The following is a 24,760-nucleotide window of genomic DNA, read 5'->3' as shown; positions in this document are numbered from 1 at the left end:
TTTTTGTTTATATATATTTAATTTATTGTTTATAAAACTATTAATAAATGCATAAAATGGTTACAAATCTTGTCTATGCAAACTCCGAGCAGAGTATAAACACTGCAAGGCTTGATTTATACATTTCCACTCCATAACGACATTTAAGGACTTTAGTGTACGATCCTTGAAGCGGATTGGCTGGAGCTTAAGTACCCGGATAGGCACATGAGAAGCGACATGATCAAGCTCGTGTCAGTGTGCGCTGTTCTTTGCTGAAGCAGGATGGCGCTGTTGAGTTCTGCTGTTAAAAACACTTTTTCTTTACAAGAAGTGCTGGCAGACACGTTCAGTTTTTAAGCAAAATTGCATTTTGCTTACTGTTTAGGTAGGGTGAAGTCAGCTAAAATGACTTATAATATAATCAAATAACCTATGCATGAGTTCTAATTATATTTTTATAAATTAGCATGGGTGTCTTATATATATATATATATATATAACATGAAAAAGCATAATTGTTTTAAAATTATGAGAGTTAGAATATCAGCAACAACATTCAGGTAAAATGGGCCAATATATATAAAAAAAAAAGATCAACACAGGTAATTTTGGCTAAAATCATTTTATTTTTAACAGTAAATTGACACTATTGTCTTTAGTGTGCCACAGCAACAACACTATAAATGTATTTCATTAAATACAAAGTTGAAGGAATATTTTATTAAAAATGAACTGATCATGTTGTAGGTGTGTTTCTGTGCATTGGTGTGTTTTGTGTGCATGCATGTGTGTACGCTTGTCAAATATCTGTCAAACTTTTTGTTAAAGATTAGAACATCTTTGACAAAAACTAAAAAATTACTAACATTTCCTGTAGCTATAGGTCTTATCATTGTACTTATATTCCTTTCTTTCACTTTCTCTTCTCTCTTCTTATCTTTACTTCCTTTGCTTGTCCTCCTGCCATGCTGTCTGCAATGCATTTTTTTTAAAACTTAAGATTTTGTATGGATCTAGGCCTATAAACCTATTTTCACCCTCAATTTCTGCGTAAGTGTGTGTGTATGCAGCCCATTTTAGCTTAACCAGCCATTTCTAAATAAAATGATCCTTTTCACAAAAAACAAAGTTTCTTCTTTAAATTCAACTTTTTTATTTTTTTTATTTGAAAGAGCATGCCAAAACATTGTTCATAAACATTTACTTTGTTGGTAAGGTTAATTATAATTGCTTTAGTACCCTTATTAGTGATGAATGAAATTTACTATGTCCTTTCAATTTCTCTGACAAGCTTCATGTTACACTCTGCCCTGCCCCCTTAAAAACTCAGAGCAGTCAAAACTATTGTTACATGTCAACAAGTGTTGAAGCAACAATACAAGATTAATTATTGTGATTGGCTGTAAAAATTTAAAGAGATATGACGCTACAACGTTATTTGGCCCATTTTACCTGATAGCCCATTTTAACTGACTTCACCCTGTTGATTATTCTGTTTGACAAAACAGATAGGGGTGAATTCAGGGTGATTGGGACACTTTTTTCCAAGTCATCTCTGGCAAAAAGTGTCCCAATGACCCCAGTTTACATATAGACCCATTGCAAAAGACAAATGAATAAGATTTAACATATACAAATGATCCTGTAAAAATGTTTGCATTAATGTTTAATGTTCTTTAATACTGTGTGTTGCCTTATCAGGTGATGCTCTTATAGTCCTTGGTTTGTTTACGGCCCACAGTTCTTGGGGGGAAAAAACCCTCAGGTACTGAAAGGTCTTTGCTTTCCCGGCATATTTAAAACATACTAAATTAACCAACACATATTGTTAACCAAGAATGTGTTCACATTTGAACAAGATAATTTGTATTATTTTGTCTTGTGGAGCTTGTAATGCAACTTGTATGATCACTCATGTTTTAAAAATGCTAAATATCTTACAGATTTTGCAAAGGCTGTGTAAGCTTAAAGGGTTAGTTCACCCAAAAATGAAAATTATCCCATAAAATACTCGCCCTCAAGCCATCCTAGGTGTATATGACTTTCTTCTTTCAGTCGAACACAATCAGAGTTATTAAAAATATTTTGTCTTTTACAAGCTTTATAATGAGAGTGGATAGTAACCCAAATTTTGAAGCCCAAAAAAGCACATCCATCCATCATTAAAATAATCCATATGGCTCCAGGGGGTTAATAGAGGCTTTCTGAAGTGAAGCGATGCGTTTGTAAGAAAAATATCCATATTTATAACTTTATAAATCACTAGCTTCCATCATTTACAGCACAAGAGTAAACTTTGACCTGACACACTGACGAATGTGGAAGCGCAGAGGATAGAGCAAAACAATACACCTAAGTTTATGCTACTCCTTTATACGCCGGAACTCGACTCTCTTGTGAATGTGCGGACAACCATTACCAGAAGCTAATAATTATATTCTATAAAGTTATAAATATGGATATTTTTTCATACGTTTCACTTCAGAAAGCCTTTATTAACGGATTACTTTTATTATGGATGGATGTGCTTTTTTGAGCTTCAAAATATTGGTAACTATTCACTCCCATTATAAAGCTTGGAAGAGCCAGAATATTTTTTTTATATAACTCAGATTGTGTTTGACTGAAAGAAGAAAGTCATATACATCTAGGATGGCTTGAGGGTAAGTAAATTGTGACAATTTTCATTTTTGGGTGAACTATCCCTTTAAGCATTATGAGCACAGCTGTATTTAGAAAGCACGATTTGTTATCCAGTGTTGATCATTAGTAAAGAAAATACTTCAAATGTGCATTTTACAACCCCTCTTTCAGTTCAGACCTGCATCAGTGAATAAGCTTTGATGTCCTTTAATAGAAGAGCAAGTCTGAGAAGCATAAAAATCAAAGAACACCCATTATTAATGTGTACACTTTGCCTGTAATTCAGTATGATATGAAATATGTGTTACACTATTATAAAATCATTTTGAACTGATCTGATTTAAAATAAAAGTCCTGGTCATAATGATGCTGAGTTTTTCTCGCCATTTGAACAAGAATGAGTTCGATATTTATATTTGCCTATAGCTGATAATAATTGGATAATTGATTTGGAAAATCATTTTCTCTTTTAACTATATCCAAATTCCTAAATGCCATAATCTATTAAGCTACCAATTACATAATGCTACCATTCAAATGGTTCCAAGCATATTTACATCTCAGTGTGGTGCACCATCATTTTTCTTTCAGCATTATTTATGTATGAATTTTGCCGTTCCAGTGGAGTGATATCTTGAAAAATATCTGAATGTGTGAAGTTCCTTGTGCAATTTATCGCCAATCATATAACATTATCCGTAGTATTTGTGTAACCAAATTAAACCTTCCAGATGAGGAATGAGTCTGGAGATCTAGACTTAATTACACATTTCTTATTCATACTTGTTCTTTTCATCCTGATATAACCATAATGGTTTCTGTGTGTCTATAAGATGGAATTCTTATGGGAGTTCATAGGATCCAAATACATTGTCAGCTTTGTGTTTCCAGGCAACAAGCAATCTTGTTCTAGGAGAACGTGAAGGAGAAATCTCAATTAAGAAGGATAACCTCTGTATCCCAGCCTGCCACACACTGATTTATTCACATGCACAGTGCATATCTAAGGTAATTAAAATATGTAGAATTGATGAAATGTCAATAAATGCCCAATAACATTTATTATTTATTAAGACTGAATGTTGTCAGTTAAATAAGTGCCTTTAATAACATAAACACTGCAGTACTAAAATAATTAGTTCATTTCTGTTTAAAAAAAAAATTATTGTCCATATTTACAGACTTATTTGGTCATACTTTTGATTTAGGGTCCATTTCTCACTATTAACTAACTATTAACTACGACTTATGCCTCAATAAACTGCTTATTAATAGTAAGGTAGTTGTTAAGTTTAGGTATTCGGCAGGATTAAGGGATGTAGAATATGGTCATGCAGAATAAGGCATTAATATGTGCTTTATAAGTACTAAACAGACAATATCCAAGTAATATGCATGCTATAAGCAACCAGTTAGTAGTGAGAACTGGACCCTAAACTAAAGTGTTACAAAAAAAAAAAATGTATCCTATAGGAATAAGGAATAGAACACTGGACACTGGATGCAAAAAAAAAAGGTTTAATATAGATTTTGATAGTGAAAATAAACTTTTGTGCAATGGCATTGAATTTTATCCATAATATGTCATAATGTTTTCCCACTGTGAACAGTCAAGTGGAAATTACAGGTTCAGTTATACAATATTCCTGCCATATTGCTATACCACCATATTCACAAGCTTTGCTGAATGTGTCACATACACCATCTTTACTGCATGCATACTATTTGGCATGATATTTAATGATTCGAAAATGTTCTCATACATTGTGGTGTTATTTCCTGTTTAATTTGAAATGTTTTCCCAAATTTGTTGCCTGTGTGAGAATAGAGCAATATTGTGATAATAGGACAAGTGAGTGATTGAAATACAGAGAGGATAACCACTCAAGTACAGAATAAAAGATATTTACTCTAAATCACCTATAGATGGCGCTAGATACGCAACATTTCTCTATCAATGCACCAAACGTCGCCTTCCATGGCGCTCTCTTTGTGCCTATTAAAGGTAGAGTTCTCCCAAAAATGAAAATTCTGTCATCATTTACTTACCCTCGGGTTGTTCCAAACCTGTATAAATGTTTTTCTTCTGTTAAACATAAAGGAAGATATTTTGAAAAATGTGAGAAACTGAACAGTTCTAGTGCACCAATGACTTCCATAGAATCTTTTTTTCCTACTATGGAAGTCAATAGTGCCCCAAAGGTTACAAACTTTCTTCCTTTGTGTTCAGCAGAACAAAGAAATTCATACAACTTGGAGGTGAGTAAATGATGACAGAATTTCAATCAATTTTTGGGTGAACTATCACTTTAATAATTAACTTGATAAGGAGACAGATTGAATCTCACTTCAAAACAATTAGTTTCTTTGTCAAACCAGAACACTTGCATAATTCAACACACAAAACCCAGACCCGTTTAAACCGATTCTCATTTCTGATTTTTTTGACAATTTGACAATTCTGAAATAATTGCCTGAGTTAAATTTTAAATGGTTTGAGACAGATGAAAGGTGCAGAAGCTGTGCAAGAGATTGCTTTGATCTGCAAATTTGAGAATCATCGCGTAAACATCTTCTGGCTATAGAGAAGGGTGTTGAGATGGTAAGAGAGAAGAGTGTTTAGAAGAGATTATGGGGTGTCCCTAATAAATATTTATTTATGTCCAAATATGCAGATAGAGATAATTATATATATATATATATATATATATATATATATATATATATATATATATATATATATATATATATATATATATATAATTATCTCTGTCTGCATATTTGGACATAAATAAATATTTATTAGGGACACCCCATAATCTCTTCTAAACATATATATATATATATATATATATATATATATATATATATATATATATATATATATATATATATATATATATATATATATATATATATATTTTTTTTTTTTTTTTTAAATTAACAATCTGCAATTTGCGTATATATGTGATTGGCTTATTTAGCTCTAATAATTTTCGATAGGCCTAATAGTTTTATAGAAGACGCTACAATTTTAAAACACTATTTTTAACTGTTTTTTAAATGAAAAAGCACCCATGTAGTTTTGGAGCCTGTTGATGTGATCATGAGTTATTGTCTTTCTGCATAGTCCCTCCCTGTGTGAGAGTGATTTATATACGCAGTCCCTCCCCTATGAGTGGTGTATTTGCATAGCTCCTCCCCAAATGAGTGGTTTCGCAGTGAATGATGCAGTCGTTGGTGTGAAGGCGTTTTGAGCTCTCGAATCACGCACGCAAAGTTGAGAGCAGAGGCACGCGTTGGAGAGATATATATTTTTCTGGTGACTTACCATACCAAAACACTAAACGAATTGTCTTGCAAATTAGTGTTTGCGCGTGAAATTAGGTGGCAATACATTCCTATACTGCTCCGAGGAGAGGGCGCGCCACAGGTACGCGCTTTGGGCTTTCTTTAAAATATCAGGCATAAGCCTAACATTATGAGGTGCAGCCATGGCAGGCAAGGGTAAGACAGCGGCGAGGACGCTGGAGGATTTAACGCTCGATTCCGGTTATGGTGGAGCAGCGGATTCCTTCAGGTCGTCCAGCGTGTCGCTCTGTTGTTCGGACACGCATCTGTCGTATGCGCATGGGGGAAACTGCTGGCATCTGACTGAATCCATGCACAGCAGACACAACAGTTTGGACACGGTCAACACCGTCCTGGCGGAAGACACGGAGATCCTGGAGTGCTCGGGCCAGTGCGCTAAACTGCCCGAGCTGGAGGAGGACGTGCCGTGGAGTCTTGGAGAGGTGGAAGTGGCGCTGCGCAAAGACGAGGAGCTGTGCGTGGGGAACGCGTCGCGGGAGATCCTTGCCAAGCTCTCCGCGCTGGTCAGCCGCGCGCTGGTGAGGATCGCCCGGGAGGCGCAGCGCCTGAGTCTGCGTTACGCCAGATGCACGAAGCACGAGATCCAGAGCGCCATCAAGATGGTCCTCTCGTGGACCATCTCCGTGAACTGCATCACTGCGGCGCTCAGCGCGCTGTCGCTTTACAACATGAGCACAGGCGATAAGTTCAGCCGGGGCAAATCTACCCGATGCGGACTCGTCTTCTCCGTAGGGAAGTTCTTCAGGTGGATGGTGGATAGCCGGGTGGCCTTGCGCATCCATGAGCACGCGGCGATCTACCTGTGCGCCTGTATGGAAAGCCTCTTCAGAGAGGTGTTCAGCCGGGTACAGAGGAGCGCGCTGGTGGAAAAGGAGAACGGAGTGCCAAAGTTTTCCGTGGAGTCCCTGGAACAGGCCATAAATAACGATTCGGAGCTGTGGGGTCTCTTGCAGCCGTACCAGCACCTCATTTGTGGCAAGAACGCGAGCGGTAAATGTTTGCTTGTTATTATTTTTTACACACACTTTTTTTTTTTTTTTTTTTTTTAATATTTAGAATGTGCTATATATTCATTTGACCAGCTCATGCCCTTCTTGTCATTGATTCCTGCTGGTTTTGTGATGCAATTTGCACCTGAACTCAGTCACAAACCTATTTTGAGGTCAGTCAACAATCTGCCTACTTACCTCCTACCTGCCTTCTTCTGTGATAAAACTATAGAAATGGTGTTTCATAACAGTTGCTAGCAATCACCTCCTCACTTGGTAGCTTTGTGTGTGTTCCCTATTTCATAAATGATATCTGCTTCTCTGCAGCACTGTTGATTTATTTATTTCTCAAGATAAATAACTTCTGTGGGGGGATGTGAGTAAGTCCCAGCAGGATGTTTGTTTTCAGACTTCTTATTCATTTAGACACTATAACAGGTGCAATCACAACAGGAAGGGCTTCACACTGTGTGCCGCAGTACCTTTTCCCTCCACCTGTTGAAACAAACTCATTTTTGGTTTCTGCCATGAGGGGCTTATTTTGATGGCATAATCAAGGAGTCTTATTAGCAACATTTTTATCCATTTCCAGTTAGAGAGTGTTCAGTTTGGGCTTGGTCTTTTTTATGGTTGAGGCAGATTCCAGCAAACAATAACGATTCCTACAATGAAATTCCACACTTGCTATTCATGATGCATCTCCAGCAGTTGACACTTGTTTTACATCACCACAGGCATGCCTGTGCTTTCTCTGACAGTCTGATGTGACGCACAGTTGGAGAGTAGACTGAAAGATCTAAAGAATTCTAGAGCTGAATGTCCAGCTTCACATTAAAGGGGATAGTTTACACAAAAATGACATTTCTGTGATTAATTACTCACCCTTATGTTATTCCAGACCCGTAAGACCTTCGTTCATCTTCGGAACACAATATAAGACATTTTTGATGAAATCTGAGAGGTTTTTTTTTATCCCCCATGGAAAGCAATGTAATTACCATATTTAATGTCCTGAAAAGTTGTAAAGACATCGTTGAAATAATTAACACAACTACAGTGGTTCAACCTTAAAAGAGTAGTTCACTTTAAAATGAAAATTACCCCTTGTTTTAGTCACCCTCAAGCCATCCTAGGTGTATATGACTTTCTTCTTCCAGACGAATACAATCGGAGATAGATTAATAACCACCCTGATGCTCCCAAGCTTTATAATGGCAGTGCACTGAAACCACCTGTTTGAAGCTCAAAAAAGTGCATCCATCCATCATAAACGTACTCTACAAGGATCCAGGGGGTTAATAAAGGCCTTTTAAAGCGAAGCAATGCGTTTATGTGAGAAAAATATCAATATTTAACGCGTTATAAAGTAAAATAACTAGCGTCTAAAGCGCAACTTACACAACTTATTTTGTTTTTGCTTCACCTCATAACATTAAGGTTGAACCACTGTAGTCATGTTGACTATTTTAACAATGTCTTTAATACTTCTCTGGACCTTGAATGTAGTAATTACGTTGCTTTCAATGGGGGATAAAAAACAAAACAAAAAAAAAACTCACGAATTTCATCAAAAATATCTTAATTTGTGTTCCGAACATGAACGAAGGTCTAATGGGTTTGGAACAACATGAGGGTGTGTACTTAATGACAGAATTTCACATCTGTTCTAGCCACCTTAGTCATTGTTTATGGAAATTGTTATCTTTTACTCACCCTCATGACATTCTAAGCCCGTATAATTTTATTTCTTTTGTAAAACACAAAAGAAGAAATTTGGGAGAATGTATCAGTTGCTCTTTTCAATGCATTTACAATGAATCGAGACTGAAGTTAACGTAAACTTTATGACTATACTTGCATTTATCAAAAAAATCTATTTCAATTAAATGCTTTCCATTCTTCAAAGAATCTTGAAAAAATGAATCACTTTTTAAATGCTTAAAATTTCCATTTATTTTATAATTAAAGAATGTACCTGGCTCTCTTTTTCCATACAATTTCACCTTTTTTGTGCCATACAATATAGTCATATGGATTTATAATGATGTTAGGGTGAGAAAATGATTTGTTCCTTTAATAGATTTTGGATTTGTCCTTGATTAAAGCCTTTATAGTGTTGCAAAAATTATGATGAAATAAATTGTGTGATCAAAAAAAAAAAAAAAAAGTATGTTTTTGCACCGGCAGTATTCAAATTAATCAAAAGATTGCCACCTTTCCAATGCTGAGCTTTTGGCACATTTCCTGCAAGGCCTCATGTCACTGTGGCCTTAATGGTCAATTTTGGAGCAAATTGCAGTTGCTCTTAGGAGCTTTTAGAATACAATGATTGCAGCACTGGTTGATGATCAGCTCCTATACTAAACTCGAAGAACTTTTTGTATGCAAACGTCTATGCTTGTTATGCATTACTGATTTGTTGATTGATTGATTGATATATGTGGGTTTCTCCTATATGATTATCTCGTTTTCTCCCTTCACCCTTGCTCTTTTCATGCCCGACTCCTCGCTTGTCTCGAATACGTGCATTCCTTTCCAACAGTGTATAGTTACTTGAATAGTGGTTATGATCAATTTTCCGTGGCCCACCCAGCAGGGCTGATTATCGACACACGCAACTGACAGGCCGTTTACAGGAATAATGCTCTCTCTGCAAGAGAAGGAGAATAAAGAGACCAAGTTAAAGTGAAAGATGTGTGGAGGGACCAATTGAAAAAATGACAATGTCAGGAAAGGCTGGAGAGAGGTGATGAAGGTGCATAAAATGATCCTGAAAGAGCAATGACTTGAGATGAGACGGTGAAATGAGAAAGTTGGAAGAAAATTAGCGTGAAGACCCCAATATTAGGATAAAAGAGCAAGAAGGACTTTTGATAGGATTTTGTGTCTTATGTAGGAAGAAAGTGGCCGCAAAAAGAGCAGACTGTGAGTCCCAGATAAGCCAAGAAAATGCAATTTTGTTTCTTGATATGAAAGGTTTTGTTGCCTCCCGCAAAATATTGCATCTCTTCAATTTCGTTCGGTGCACAAGCTGTCCCTCCACATCTATTATTGATGTATAGCTAATGTCGCTCCTCGATTTTGGTGTAATTTGTTTTTCATGAGTTGCTGACAGCAGTCGTTTCACTTGTTACTTGTCAAGCGTATATAGGCTACATGTCAGTCAGGAAATGTGTCCCTCAAGACACCTGAAAAGTGAGAGGTATAGTTACACTGCCTAAATGTGCTTGCGAAATGTTGCTTTGGGGTGTTTTGAACTCAAAACCAAAGCAGTAGACGGTCAGCTGCTTAACTGAAGCTTGTAAAGTCTTTGATGTATCATATTGAATGTATGGCAGATTTAAGAAGTATGTTTTGGAGATTTAAAATGCAGTGAATGCACCAACTTACTCCATATGTCATTTCCAAAATCTATAAATCTATCAACGGCATTTCTGTTACATATATTTACGCTAGCATTCAAAAGTTTCGGTTAATTTTTTTCAGTGTTTTGGAAAGTCTCTTATGCTCACCAAGGCTGCATTTATGAGCAAAATGCAGTGAAACATTAATGTTTAAAAGAACTCTTTTCTATTTGAATATATTTCAATGTAATTCATTCATAGCATGGCAAAGCTGAATTTTCAGCATCATTACTCCAGTCTTCAGTGTCATATAATCCTAAATAAATCATTTTAATGCTGATTTGCTGCTCATGAAATATTTATTATTATTATCATGCTGAAACAGTTGTGCTGCTCAATATTTTATTGAAAACCTTGATACATTTTTTAGGATACTTTGATGAATAGAATGTTTAAAAGAACAGCTTTTATTTGAAATTGAAAACTTTTGTAACCATATAAATGTCTTTCCTGTCACTTTTGATCAATTTAATGAACCAAATCTGATTCACTGAAATGAATCAAATGAATGATTCAGCAGTCTTTAGTAGAATTGGAAATATAGCGCAGAATATATTTTTATGGTGCTTATGTAAAGCCCCGCGAAATATTTTTTTCCCCCAAATTCTGTTTTATTTTTCCCAAATTCTGTTGCCTTTTCAATTTCCTGATTTCTGTTTTAATGGTTTAATTGAATGTTAAAGGGGTGCTTGAGTATGATTTCACTTTTTTTAACTTTAGTTAGTGTGTAATATTGCTGTTTGAGCATAAACAACATCTTGCAAAGTTACGACGCTCAAAGTTCAATGAAAAGGGAGATATTTCCTTTTGCAGATATCGCTTTTTAGGGATTACAACAAACTTCTGGTAAGGACTACAACAAACTTCTTCCCAGGTTGGTGACATTTACATAACTAAAATTTACATAAACCCTGCCCCCGGGAACACTCACAAAGGGGGCGAGGCCATGTTTGGCTGCTTTAAAGAAGAGGAAGAGTTGTTGTAGTACAGTGTTGTTGCCATGCTTTTATTTTACACCAGACTGCTTCACAAACGAGGGTCAATTCAACAGTGGATTTGCACAAAAGATTAACATGGCGGCACATGCTAATCGATGAGTCGAACTATAAACCAATCATTCAGAAATGTCCAGTTGCACTCTAAAAGTTGTAACTTCTTCCTGAGTCTCTCCATCAGTGTCCGACTCCGGTTTGAACAATGTTCAATGTGAGCAACAGAAGCGCAAGCTGTTAAAGCTCCACCGTTTTTTGGAAAGCGGGCTGGGAGCAGCAGCTCAATTGCATTTAAAGGGACACACGCAAAAACTGTGTGTTTTTGCTCACATCCAAATAGGGGCAAATTTGACAAGCTATAATAAATGATCTGAGCTGAAACTTCACAGACACATTGTGGGGACACCAGAGACTTATATTATATCTTGTGAAAAGGGGCATAATAGGTCCCCTTTAATAAAAAAAAAAAAGGATGTCTAACTAAGAAAGTAAGTCATAGAATTTTGGAACAAATTGATTCCGAGTAGCAGTCTTCAGTTTGAGTGAGCTATCCCTTTAAGTTGCTTAGTATTTCTAACAGCAATCAATCCTTCAGTCAAATGAGAGCAGAATCCTGAAGTCCTCAAATCATGGAACTTCAATCCTTGTGCTAGTCACAATTCATCCTGTAGTCTGTATCTCACATCATTACTCCCACACTGCTCTGATTGAGCTTGACCTTGACTTGATGTCAAAAATTATTTCCAACTCTGACAATCCCTGATTTGCAAATGTCAGACCCTATGCCATATATTTGCAGTTACATATTGATTTGCGTTTAAATCAGCTGTGGATTACTATTTGTAAGACTTTGATTACTAGATGCTGGCGTCTGCCAAATGACGTATTGGTGGGGTCTGCTTAGTCAGTGTGCATGGTGTGCTGCCCCCTGACCTCTCTGAAGGATTAAACTGTAAGAATGCTGCTCCAGCAGGTGGCTGATGAGTATATTCTGAGCCCACGCTGAGCTCAGGCCAACGGTGAAACACACTGTCAGCCGTGATTCTCTACAACACTCCTCTTCATGAGGGCTGCAGCACGGACAGCTCGCAGCCAGATTTCACCCACTCCACACCAGCCTGTGGGGACCGTCATAAATAACTCATAAATCATTGATACACCTTGATATATAATGTACTAGTTCTGGCTGATAAGCCAATGATTATTGTCATCAGGGCTGGATTGATAATCTGGCATACCGGGCATTTTCCCAGCGGGCCGACGCACTTTGGGGCCAATACAAGTGTTTGTTTTTTTTGTTGTTGTTGTTTTGTTTTAGTTTTTTTGACAAAGAATGGCCTCAAGCAGGGACAGCAGCCCATTTGTTGGTGTAATATATAATAAATGTGTGCGCGCTAGTGTTTTCAAAACTATAGATATTTCGATATGTATACCGAAATATCTGAAATGACTCCAGTGCTCATTTTCTGCAGTATCGATAAACCGATAGCTGTGTGTTCTTGCTCTCTCTTATCTCCGACGGCGACTTGACAGTTTGACACACACCCGCCTTCTCTCACTCACTCATCTCATTCGATCTGGCTGAATAGTGTTGTTACAGGGGACGAATTTTGGCACGTGGTTGCAGGTATTGCACATAATTTTAGGCCAGGTTTTGTACTCACACCAAAAGCACGAGCACCACTGATCACTTTTTTTTTTTTTTTTGTCTTATTGCACTTAAATGGACAAATACACACAAAATTATGTCAAAATGGTGAGTATTCAGGTAAACACAGTCAGTTTTGGAATGTAAACAGTTGAGAAAAAATTGCATGTTATGTAACAGTATATTGGATCCATGCATAACCTCTTAAAGTGACAGCAGCCTAATTTTCCTGCTGTCTCTCATGTTAATCAAAGAACAAATGACATAAATGAAATCACTCGCTGCTTTCGACTGAATAACTTTTGTAACTTTAATTGTAAGCATTAATCTGATCACATTAATTAAATTTTTACAATGAAGTCTATCTGGTGTTATTTTATACAGTGCCCTGCACATGACATGCAAGAAGAAAAAAATTAAATCATGTGCACGATTTACTAATTAGTTCCCTCGATTTACTAAATCGTGCACACAATTTACTCTTTAGTTCCCTTGATTTACTAAATCATGTGCACGATTTACTAATTCCTTCCCTCAATTTATAAATCATGCGCATGATTTATAAATCGAAGGAACAAAATAGCAATTCCTGCGCATGATTTAGCCTACTATTTTTTTCCTGCATGTCATGTCCGGTGCTCCATAATTTTATGTTGGAATAATTTTTTAATTTCTGTATTATTTTTTACCCGAATATACTGTTAGACCAACCTTAAAAGTGTAAAGCCATGTTTATGTCATTTATCTCTTTATTCTGTGTGTGTGTGTATTTTGAATATATGTATGTATATAGATGGTGTCTGACTGGACTGATTCTGGATTGTAGTGGTGGGCCTCCTGGACCAAAAATGCCAGGGCTATTTTTTGTCCCATTCCAGCCCTGATAGTCATATTATGGACACAATGTTTCAAGACAAGTTTTCAAAAATTGGGCTATTTTTCACTTGGTGCATGGTCTTAAGGCAGGAACACCATCGGGCAGTTTTCTGTTCGTCGGCCGACTAAGTTTTCTCAGTGTGTCCTGCACCGTCGGCTGGAGTTGGTCCTCGTCGCCTTTTTTCGGCCGATTCGAAATGTTGAATCGGCGTCGGGCCATATGATCATTCTGATTGGCTGTTCAGACGCAGAACTGACATGCTACTTGGCTGTCGGCTGTCTAGTGTTGGTTTGGTGTGTCAGGCCAACTTTGGACACAGACGCTGCCGACGTGAGCCAACCCCACAGTCTGCTTTCGTCGCCACTAGTTCGTCGGTGTCGGCTTGGTGTGTTCCAGCCTTTAAAGAGGACCTATTATGCCCTTTTTCAAAGCGTTGATTTTGTTGTCTACTAGAATAGGTTTTCATGCTTGAATGTAAAGCCATATTTTTCTTACACATATTTTACATTATTGCAGCACCTCGCTTCCCAGTTTCTTTGTCAGTAATACTTTTAGTTCCAGTCTCTCTCCTTCCCAAAGCACAACGTGCTATGATTGGTCAGTTGGATCCGTGTCTCGTGGTTGGTCAACAGCTTCGAGCATGTTTCAGAAATCTCACGCACCTTTCAAAACCTGGACGTAGCGACAACACACTACTAACGCAACTCAACCAGGCCTTGCACCCTTTATTTTGTGTATGCCTTGGGTGGGAATTATTTAAATGAGGAATACTGTGACATGTGCGTTCTCAGAAGAAAACTCAAAACAACAATCAAAGCGTTTCAGAGAGTTCAGAAACGGTTTTCCTGATAACACACTTTTGAGTGCATTTTGTGCTTTGTAACTTTGCAGACCTTTTTCATGCTCAAACAACATTACACACTAAAGAAAGTTGAAAATATAAAAAGCATAATAGGTCCTCTTTAAAAACATAATTGCTGTGGTCGAATGTTAAAAAACGGTGAGCCCGATTGCAATAGCCAAAGATGGTTGTTAGACGACTAGTCGATCGTCATAACCCATCCCTAATTCCTAGGATTAACCTGATGCTGCTTCATCCATGATGAACGGATTCTTTCATGAAGATCTTTGGACATTCCCAAAGGTCCTGCAAATCATGTTTGCATGCTGTTCTTGTTTTCCACAGTCTCTGTACACCAATAAAGCATGTAGTTTGTTGCAGACTCTCCCTATTGACATGTACGATTATTTAGTTAAATCCCATCTATTTGAAGTCTGCCATTGCAAGCTGATTTCAAAAGTAAGGTTTCATGGTACAATGAGTTGTTGTGTCCTTGACTGCCTTTTGACGTTAAAATCCCGTAATCCTTTCAGATGTGTTGATGCAGCCTGCATCATAATTGCATAATTACCAAACTGTTTTGAAGTCGCTTGTTTTCTTTCCGTGAGAAACAAAAGCCTTGAGCTGTCACAGTGTTTCTTTCTTTTCTTTCTATAGACATGAGTGTTTTCTGTTCTCCAGACAGTCATGTTCTTGTCCTGATGATTCTCTGCAGTGTTTACCTGTGTTTATGATGAGAAGAGGAATTTAAATGTGTTTGTGTTGTGTTAAATTCTTTTCGAACTTTATGTATTTGAATTGATTTTTTTTTATGTACCGTGTATGTGTGAGTGATATACATTAGCTTCAAGGCACAAACGTCTTATTTTGATTTCATGAAGTCTTCAATGTCAACAGTCAAGAATCGTCATTTACGTTGGTTGGAATAAGTAGATATTACGTGACATACTGTAGTGGAAACAAGACGCCACTGTTGCACTTGCTTTTTACAAAATAGTTTATTGCTGATGAAACCACGCTTTACTGTGTCATATAATCTTTAAAACATGCCCAGAAGTTCTGCAAGACCCATGCGTCATTTATTTTACATTCCTCTAAGCTCTGCATTATTCAGATGACTGTTACAGTTTCGCAATAATTTTCAGTCTCTGATTTTGTCGAAGTGAATTTCATTAAAATATAGACATAGGTCCCATTAGTTAGACATTGCTCTGTGGGAGGTAAACGAATCATTGTCAAAAGCTGCATATTAAAGCATTACGCATCTCTGTGGCTAAACTCGTCTTAAACATCCTCTTGCTGGGGCTATTTCAGGCTCTGTACTAGATGAACCCCAAAGGCTGTATGAGATTGTACTCAGGTGCATGTTGAAACATTTTTTTTTCATTCTTGAGGTTTTACATCTGCCTAAAATAAATATCTGGAATTTTGTAACCAACAAGATAAAGATTGCAGCAGTTTTTGTTTCATTTCTATATAAAACTTGGATGTATATCTTCCAGTTATTTATGAGAGTCAGTTTAAATCTTGTCCATGTGTGCTGATGAATTCCACTCAGGAATCTCCCCATCTGTATTTTGCATGTCTCTATTGCTATTGGAATTCAGCAAATGTGTCCCCACTTCACTTGTGGTGTAATACGCAGGCGTTTTCTGCCTCCTTAAAGCGATAGTTCACCCAAAACTAAAAATACTGTCACTATTCATTCACCTTCATGTCATTCCAAAACTGTATGGCTTTCATTGTATGGTCAACACCCCCCTCAATTTTCAAAATATATTCTTTTGTGTTCCACAGAAGAAATGACAAGAGGGCGAGTAAATTGTAACTGAATTTTCATTTCTTGGGTGAACTAACCCTTTAAGGCAGTCTATTTGTACCACTTTCTATATAATTTATTGCATTTAATTGCACATTTTCTTCATGAATGTGTAGGTAAAGTCACGTTTGACTCAATGTGGCGTGAGCCGGGGAAGCCAACAGATAGAATTGTGTAATGTCCCAGTAGTACATGACTTTTTCAATTTGTTTAGCTTGATTTTTTTTTTTTTTTTTTTTTTTAGTTCAGATGGGTTGGATTAAGGCATTCAGGTCACCATAATGAATTCTGGGTTGTGCTCGGAAGAGCAGTGATTTTTCCTTTGAACGGAGTTTGAAAGCAGGATGCTATTGATTAGTGGAGAGCTTTTCAACCACTGTTTTTTTTTTTTTTTTTTTGCCGGAAAGGCAGGAAACAGGCTGTATTTTTAACTACAAAAGCACATTGTTCTTGGGCTACTGTTTACTTAAGCTGTTTAGCATTTAAAAAAAAATAAATCAGTTAAGAAATCTCATAATTTTAAATATTTAATTGTATTTGGAATGCAAGGTTTTATAGTAATGCTTTCAGAATATTTCTTATAATTTAGTTGATGAATCATTCTCCACTTCAATCTGTAGTTTCCTCTGATGGTGATTGTGAATCACAGCGTTACAGCCTGGAGCTGTTTGACATGATGACCATCTGGAATGACAAGGAAAAATGATACCAAAAGTGCACTGGATTGCTCAGTTGTGTTTTTTCTATTGAAATGCTTTCAGTAGCAATATATTGATTTAAATTAGGGCTGTTACTTGTTTAACATTAAATTGAATTGCATAATATTGCGATCAATCAATCAATCAATCAATCAATTTCTGTTGAGAAAAGCATCCAAATTAGATCATTCAAAGACAATATTTCATTGTGACAGATGAAAAGTTTTCTATTTCTGTCAATGACATACAAGTCATATTTAATTGAATCTGTCCGAATTCATGTTTACCATTTAATCGTGCATGTTCAATAAATGCACGTGTGTTGCGATTCAAGTGTCTTTTGCTCTGGTGGCATCAGTGCCTGTGTTGTATACCGTATCTGCCCTTCTGTCATGCTCATAAAGTTGTAATTAACAGTTTTCAAAAGGCCTCTCGTTCTTTTTCTCAGAGTCCTACTAATTACTGTTTTGCTGGCAGTCCCTGGAGAGAAGGGGAGAGTCCACAGAAACTGGCAAAATAATATAGCGTCTTTCATTCGACAGAAGCCAGAAGGAAACAAACAATTAGTCTGACTTGGCAAGATGAAGGTGGGTGGCAGAGGGGTTTGTGGGTGCATTGACAGCAAAACAACTGTGTGTTCATCTTCTTTAGGCCTGAAAGATCACATGGTTAACAAACCGGAGAAGTGGGTTATGGTTGTGATTGGGAAATGACCTGAATTGAGCTCAAATTTGTACACACAAAACCACAACATGTTAGAGCGTGTATGAAGCCACAACGAGATTTACACTTTTACTGACTGATGTGTTCTGTTACCAGTAATTCATTATTTCTACTGCTATAAGTACCAAATTTAATTTGCAAATATTTTGTCTTCATACTAAATAAATAAACCGAATATAAGCATAAATTCAGTAATACATATGTTGGAAAATATTACATTATATCTTTATTATATATTATATATTTTGAAATTTCATTTCATTATATATTTTAAAACGATTGCACAAAATTAGTTAAATAATAAAAATAAACTAAGTAAAAACTTGTTTGTTTTTAGTTATTTGCTTATTTATTTAGTTTTATATGCAAATAAATATACACAACTTCAGTTATATATTGGAAATCTAATTTATTATTATAATTAATGCACAAAAGAAGTTAAAATAAATAATAAAGATAAATAAATAAAAAATTTATATATTTTATGTAATATAATGATATATTTGCTTTTTTAATTTTTTCATTGTTTATAATAAGTAAATATAATGCATGCATAAATTAGTAATTCATAATATATTGGAAATTTCAATATAAATATATAATGAATGTACAAAAAAGTAGTTAAAAATAAATAAATAAATAGATTTATAAATAAATACATTTTTTGCTTTTATTTTAAATAATTTATTTGTTTGTTTGTTTCTACTTTTGTGCATTTATCTGGTTGTATGTGCTTTGGCTTTAGGGAGCCAACACCCTTATGCCTTGAGGGGGGACAAGTCTGGACCTGTGGTTAACTGATGTGGTGTGCAGCTTATGGGAACTGAAATAATACCACTGCAGATCATCTCTAGTTTTCTCATCTCTCGTCTTATCACATACATCATTTGGCACAGACATGCATATGCTAACACCCTACTGAACACTCTCACCATCACATGCAGACATATACATACGGCACTATCATACTGCATACTCACTCACGCTTTTCGTTAATACTCACACGCCCACATGCAGGCTGCTTGCACAGTTACTTGTGCTTGCCACACCCTGTGCGTGCCATAGCAACAGAAACAAGTCTTACGGCTTTGCTCTTCCCACAAATACATCCTCAATTTTACTCTCTATGGAAAAACGCATCTTTCTTTATCCTTTTTTTTTTTCTCCCACACCAGAAACTCCCCATGTGTACCATTAATTTATCTTCGTTTCCCTCGGGCTGCCTGATACGACGGCTCGTAGACACTTCATTTTTTTCCTTCTGCCACAGAAACATGCAAGATCAGCAGGTCCATGTAGTTTGTTGCTTTTCACAGCCTGGCATTGATGGGTCAGGGATTTGAGAGTCTTAACCCTTAGTGTCATAACCTAATACCAACTCCCACAATGCAATTTACAATCTCGTCCTCTTCGAAGTGAGAGGCTCTTGTGAGAATTGCCCCGAGACCACTTGGAAGAGAGATTCATATTTCTGTAGTCTTTCCTTTTCAATTTCAAGACACTTTAACATCTCACCTTGCTAACATTGTGTTATTACTTTATTTTACCCCAAAGCCAAGGTATCAGGTAGAGAGGGGCCAGTTGTCACTATTTATACTCCAGTAAATATTTTTAGGCTGAGAATACAGACCTTAAGGGGCTAGTTCACCCAAAACTGAAAATGATCAGATAATTTACTCACTCTCAAGCCATCCTAGGTGTATTTGACTATCTGCTTTCAGACATACACAATCTGAGATATATTTAAAAATATCCTGGCTCTTCCAAGCTTTATAATCATTAATTGATCTATACGGCTCCGGGGGGGTTAATAAAGGCCTTTTGAAGCAAAGCGAAAATATACATATTTAAAACAAACTAAAATAACTAGCTCACGCCACACGACCGTACCTGAAACGTACGCATACTGTTGACTTGCGCCAAATGAGTAACCCTTGACGCAATGTATGACCTCTTGTGTTTCAAACAATTAGGGCTGGGCAACAAACTCAAGCTCCTCTTCTCTTATATCGAAAAACATTTATCTTTAAAATTTCTAATTTGTGACTGGTGTTTTGTTTTGCTCTATCTTCTGCGCTTCCACGTTTGTCATTGTGTCATGCGTCGGGTCAGGGGTTATTCTTCTGCCACAAATCGACGCCTACAGCCGTCTGCTGGAAGCTAGTTATTATACTTAATAAAGTTTTAAATATATAAATACATACAAAAATAACAAACTATTGTTTTGACCAAAAATGTTATCATTAATGATAACATTTTTAAATATATGGATATGAAAAATGTGATTGGAGAAATGCCTGCCCTGACCTGAGATGTATGAAAACTAATATTATTATTATTGTTCATTTAATTCTAATGTACGATCATTTTAAATTAGTTTAAAAGCAATATACAGAGAATCCACTGCTAGAGAAAATTCATTTGTGTAATTGGACTTTTGACTCAAAAATATAGCCCTATGAGAGTTAACCCTATGAGAGATAAAATAGATGACCCTCAAACTGAAATTTCTTAAAGCTGCATAATATAGCTCCTCGAATACTCAGTTTTCAACTATTGAAGAAAATTCCTGAGCAGGATGATCAGTTGAACAATGTGAGGTGTGAAAAAATATGAATCAGCAAAGCTGAGCTGCATCAAAAGCAGCACAAAAGTATTGTGTGAAGTATGAGCAGCTCTGCATTCTCTCTTTCACACACTGTATTTGTTTTCTCACTCGCTTTATATCCATTTCCCTGCCTCCCTTTTCCACTATCTTTTTCATACACCCACTCTCTCTGTTGCTAAGGGATCTTCACCTTGCATTATCCACTCTGGAAATCATTAACCAAGCCATCACTCTATCTCCTGCACCAGCTTTATGTTCATAAAAGCCATAATTCACAAATATATCAACATATCAAACGTCCCAGCATTCACTGGCCATTTATAGACCCATCTTTGTACCTGCATATGCCACTACAGTAAAAATTCACTGCTGGGTATTAAGAGGAACATTGCGTTAGAGTGATGTGGTTGCAGATGAGCAAAAAAAGCTCATTAAATGATAGCAGCATTGCACAAAATGTCATCATTAGGTCTTTCCATTTCATCCCTCCATTGCTCTGGGAATCACAGTCCAGCTGTTCTGACACCTTCCTTTGTTTCCTCTCGTTTAGTCAGATGTCCAACTCGATTACCACTGCCTGACTGGAGAGGAACCTGCAAGCTAATGGTGTTTCTTTAGGGACTGTTGGGCACTTTTACACTTTTAGAAAAATTCCAGTGTTCCCAACCATTTTTTATATAATATAATATAATATAATATAATATAATATAATATAATATAATATAATATAATATAATATAATATAATATAATATAATATAATATAATATAATATAATATAATATAATATAATATAATATAATTTAATTTAAATATTACACGTTTTAAATAATTATAAAATATTAGATTTTATATAATCAAATTTTTGTATATATATATATATATATATATATATATATATATATATATATATATATATATATATATATATATATATATAAATATATTTTTTTCTGAAACATGTATATGGATATATATATATATATTTGAAAATTCAGATAAAATCTCTAATTTCTTTCTCCACATACTGTTTAGCACAGATTTTCTTTTTTTGCAATAATAGAAATGAGCAACTGTACACATATGCAGATGAATATTAGATGGAATATTGGCTGTGATTCAGGTACGAAGCTTGCCTTTTTGTCATGTCAGAGAGTAAGGTGGTTAGGTGCAAGGTTCAGACGGGATAAAGCCTATATCAAACAGCTTTAAAATTAATTGAAAATGGTCAGAGTGTAAATAAAGAAAATAAGGAGTTAAAGTTACATAAGGAGACTATTCAAAAGAAACCGTCACTTGGCCATGGTTGCTTGGCACCCATTGAAGCTAAAACTGTGCTAATGAAAGACCAAAATTCATTTATATGTGAAGATGTGTAACATTTTAAAAGACTTTAAGAATCTTGCGGAAGTGCATCTCCTTTTGATGTTTTAAAAAAATGAAGTGTGCGTGAGAGGTGTTTAGATAAGCTTGTGTCTGTGTGTGGGGATGCATTGTTTGCCCTCCTGCCAAATGTGTAGGACTCTGGTACATTTCACTGAGTCAACAGTATCACGTAAGCCCTTTCTGACTGGAATTGTGTATTCCAGCAGTGGGTTTGTTTGTAAATGTGTGATCGTGAATATTAAGTGATTTGTTGATGGACTGTGAACAAAGAAAAGTCAGCTTTATGTCACTCATAACTGCATATGAGTCAGTCTCTTCCTTATGCTCAATTACAGAATAATACTTAACACTTGACGACCTGATTGATGCTATATTTCAGACATGTTTTCATTGCTGCAATCTTCAAAGGAAAGTCCCCAGGCATTGAGAAATTTCAGCTATTTTTTATTTTTATTTTTTACAATTTATAATATGTTAGAAAAACAATAATACTGTGCCTGGATTGGGTATGAGCCTTAAATATGATTTAAAAGATGTTATAATGTCAATGTGAACTTATATTTCCATGGTTGAGCTTTATATTTCCCCTTGAACTAGTATGAACTATATTTGACCTTTTTACTTTCCTCTTAATATCTATTCCATAGCAATTTTAAAATGTAGCCATTTTTAAAGTTGCAGTAAGCAATTTCTGAGAAACACTGCTGATATTTGAAATCAACCCAAACAAACACACCCCTTTATTTATTGCTCCGCCCCCAAAATGCATGAACATGCAATCTAAGAGTGGATGTCTCTTTATCGTAGCTGAAGTGAAGCAAAATAAAGCTTTGCAATAAAGCAAAGATGATGAACGAATGACAAGGATGAAAAAATGAACATACAGCACACAAGAGTATATACGAGCAAGAGTTTGTTGGTACTCACCAGCAGCACAGCAGCTCCAGACAAACAGCCACTAAATAAAAAATAAAAAAGGTAATTGCGACTTTTATCTCACAATTCTGACTTTTTTTTCTCACAATTGCAAGTTTACATCTCGCAATTCTGACTTTTCAGAATTGTTATAAACATTTCATTACTTGCAATTCATGATTGTGAGATAAGACTCAGTTATAACTTTATTTTTTATTCAGTGGCAGAAACAAGCTTCCATAACCTTTAGTTTATACTAATTTGCTGCTAAAAGTTTTAGCAGTTTAAATACACACGTACAGTTTTGTGTCTCTGTTTCTCTTATCTGTTATAATAATATGTGTCCGAATATAAATATACCTGAGTATACATGTAAATATACGCTGTTATGTTTAACAGTATGTTTTGCACATATTTAAAGTTAACTAGAGGACTCTGTTTCTTGCCTGTCTTAACTTTTCGCGGTCCTGCTGATGTAGTGTGTATGTGGTGGGAAATATTCCTCATTTGACAGTTCTTGCCCAGTTGGCAGCAGCAGGTGTTGCTCTGTGGGCCGTCTTTCTGTGTCAGCTCAGAAATATGGCGCACACTCCGGGGTCGTTTTGCAGATCCCTGAACCAGCTTTCATGTTGGCATTCTAAATGTTATTATGCTTGCATTTTTTGGCATTGGCATAAATGTATCCCTTCCTCCTTATCCTCCTCCTTTCCCCACTCTTCATAACTGTGAAATTTCACATGTAGGTGTAGCCGAAGTTCAACTCCTCATTTTCACTTTTGATGGGATGTACAGTCCCTCTGCAACACTTTTCTGAAGCAGCAAATGTATCTGGGTTGCAGTGCCCACAGTCATTGGCGTATGTAAATCTAGAAAGTGGTGGAAATATTTCAAGAATGAGAGCATACCTGTGCTGTTTATCGATATGGAACATTTATCACTTTAGAAAGCGGTCGCATTTCATGTTGTCAGAAGTCTGATAAACACTGAAGAAATTGCCGTATAAGTGAGACAACATTTGGTTAATGGGTTTTTCAGCTTTCTCTGCAAATTATATGAAATTATATTTTCTTTCATAACATCAATTACACGCAAAACACATTAGTTTGGTGCTGTAGTGCATCTGACTTTGTAGTGTCATTAAATAGAAAAACAAAAGTTAGTATAGTCCCCTATGCATGGTCATTTTCTTGATTTCTCTTTATCAGGATCACTTGCGGTCTCAGACTTATGAGGTCTTACTTATGATTTTCTCATTTTGATATCAGTCTTTACTTTTTGTCTAAACGTCAACATTTTTTTTTTTTGGCAAAAAAAAAAAATATTTAATATAGGATTTTATTTGTTTATGGGGGATTTGTGGACACAGTCATTTTATTTAAATTTGTACAGTAACAAATATTGTTTTTATTTTGGTGTTTTAAAGTTGCCGTAGGTGCCGTAGAACGTCTTTTTAAAAGATGTAATATAAGTCTAAGGTGTCCCCTGAATGTGTCTGTGAAGTTTCAGCTCAAAATACCCCATAGATTTTTTTTAATTAATTTTTTTAACTGCCTATTTTGGGGCATCATTAAATATGAGCCGATTTAGGCTGCGGCCCCTTTAAATGCTCACACTCCCCGCCCACTGAGCTTGCGCTTGCCTTAAACAGTGCATAAACAACAGATACACAGCTAATATAACCCTCAAAATGGATCTTTACAAAGTGTTCATCATGCAGCATGTCTAATCGCGTAAGTATGATATTTATTTGGATGTTTACATTTGATTCTGTATGAGCTTGATAGTGCTCTGTGGCTAAAGCTAACATTACACACTGTTGGAGAGATTTATAAAGAATGAAGTTGTGTTTATGAATTATACAGAC

General features: G+C 36.0%; 1 protein-coding gene across 2 annotated transcripts in view; it reads left to right on the top strand.

Moving 5' to 3' along the window:
• The first annotated feature begins 5,904 nt into the window (after positions 1-5,904).
• The window catches only part of btbd11a (BTB (POZ) domain containing 11a), a 148,085-nt gene continuing 129,229 nt past the window's right edge, over positions 5,905-24,760 (top strand). For both annotated transcript variants that reach the window (XM_067390962.1, XM_067390961.1), the window contains exon 1: positions 5,905-6,987. In XM_067390962.1, coding sequence (XP_067247063.1) covers positions 6,120-6,987 — 868 coding nt within the window. In that variant the 5' untranslated portion in view covers positions 5,905-6,119. The remainder of the gene's footprint in view (positions 6,988-24,760) is intronic.

The sequence above is a fragment of the Chanodichthys erythropterus genome, chromosome 8, assembly GCF_024489055.1.
Source record: "Chanodichthys erythropterus isolate Z2021 chromosome 8, ASM2448905v1, whole genome shotgun sequence".
Classification (NCBI taxonomy): domain Eukaryota; kingdom Metazoa; phylum Chordata; class Actinopteri; order Cypriniformes; family Xenocyprididae; genus Chanodichthys; species Chanodichthys erythropterus.
The sequence above is the reverse complement of the archived record's forward strand: the minus strand, read 5'-3'. Positions and strand labels throughout refer to the sequence as shown.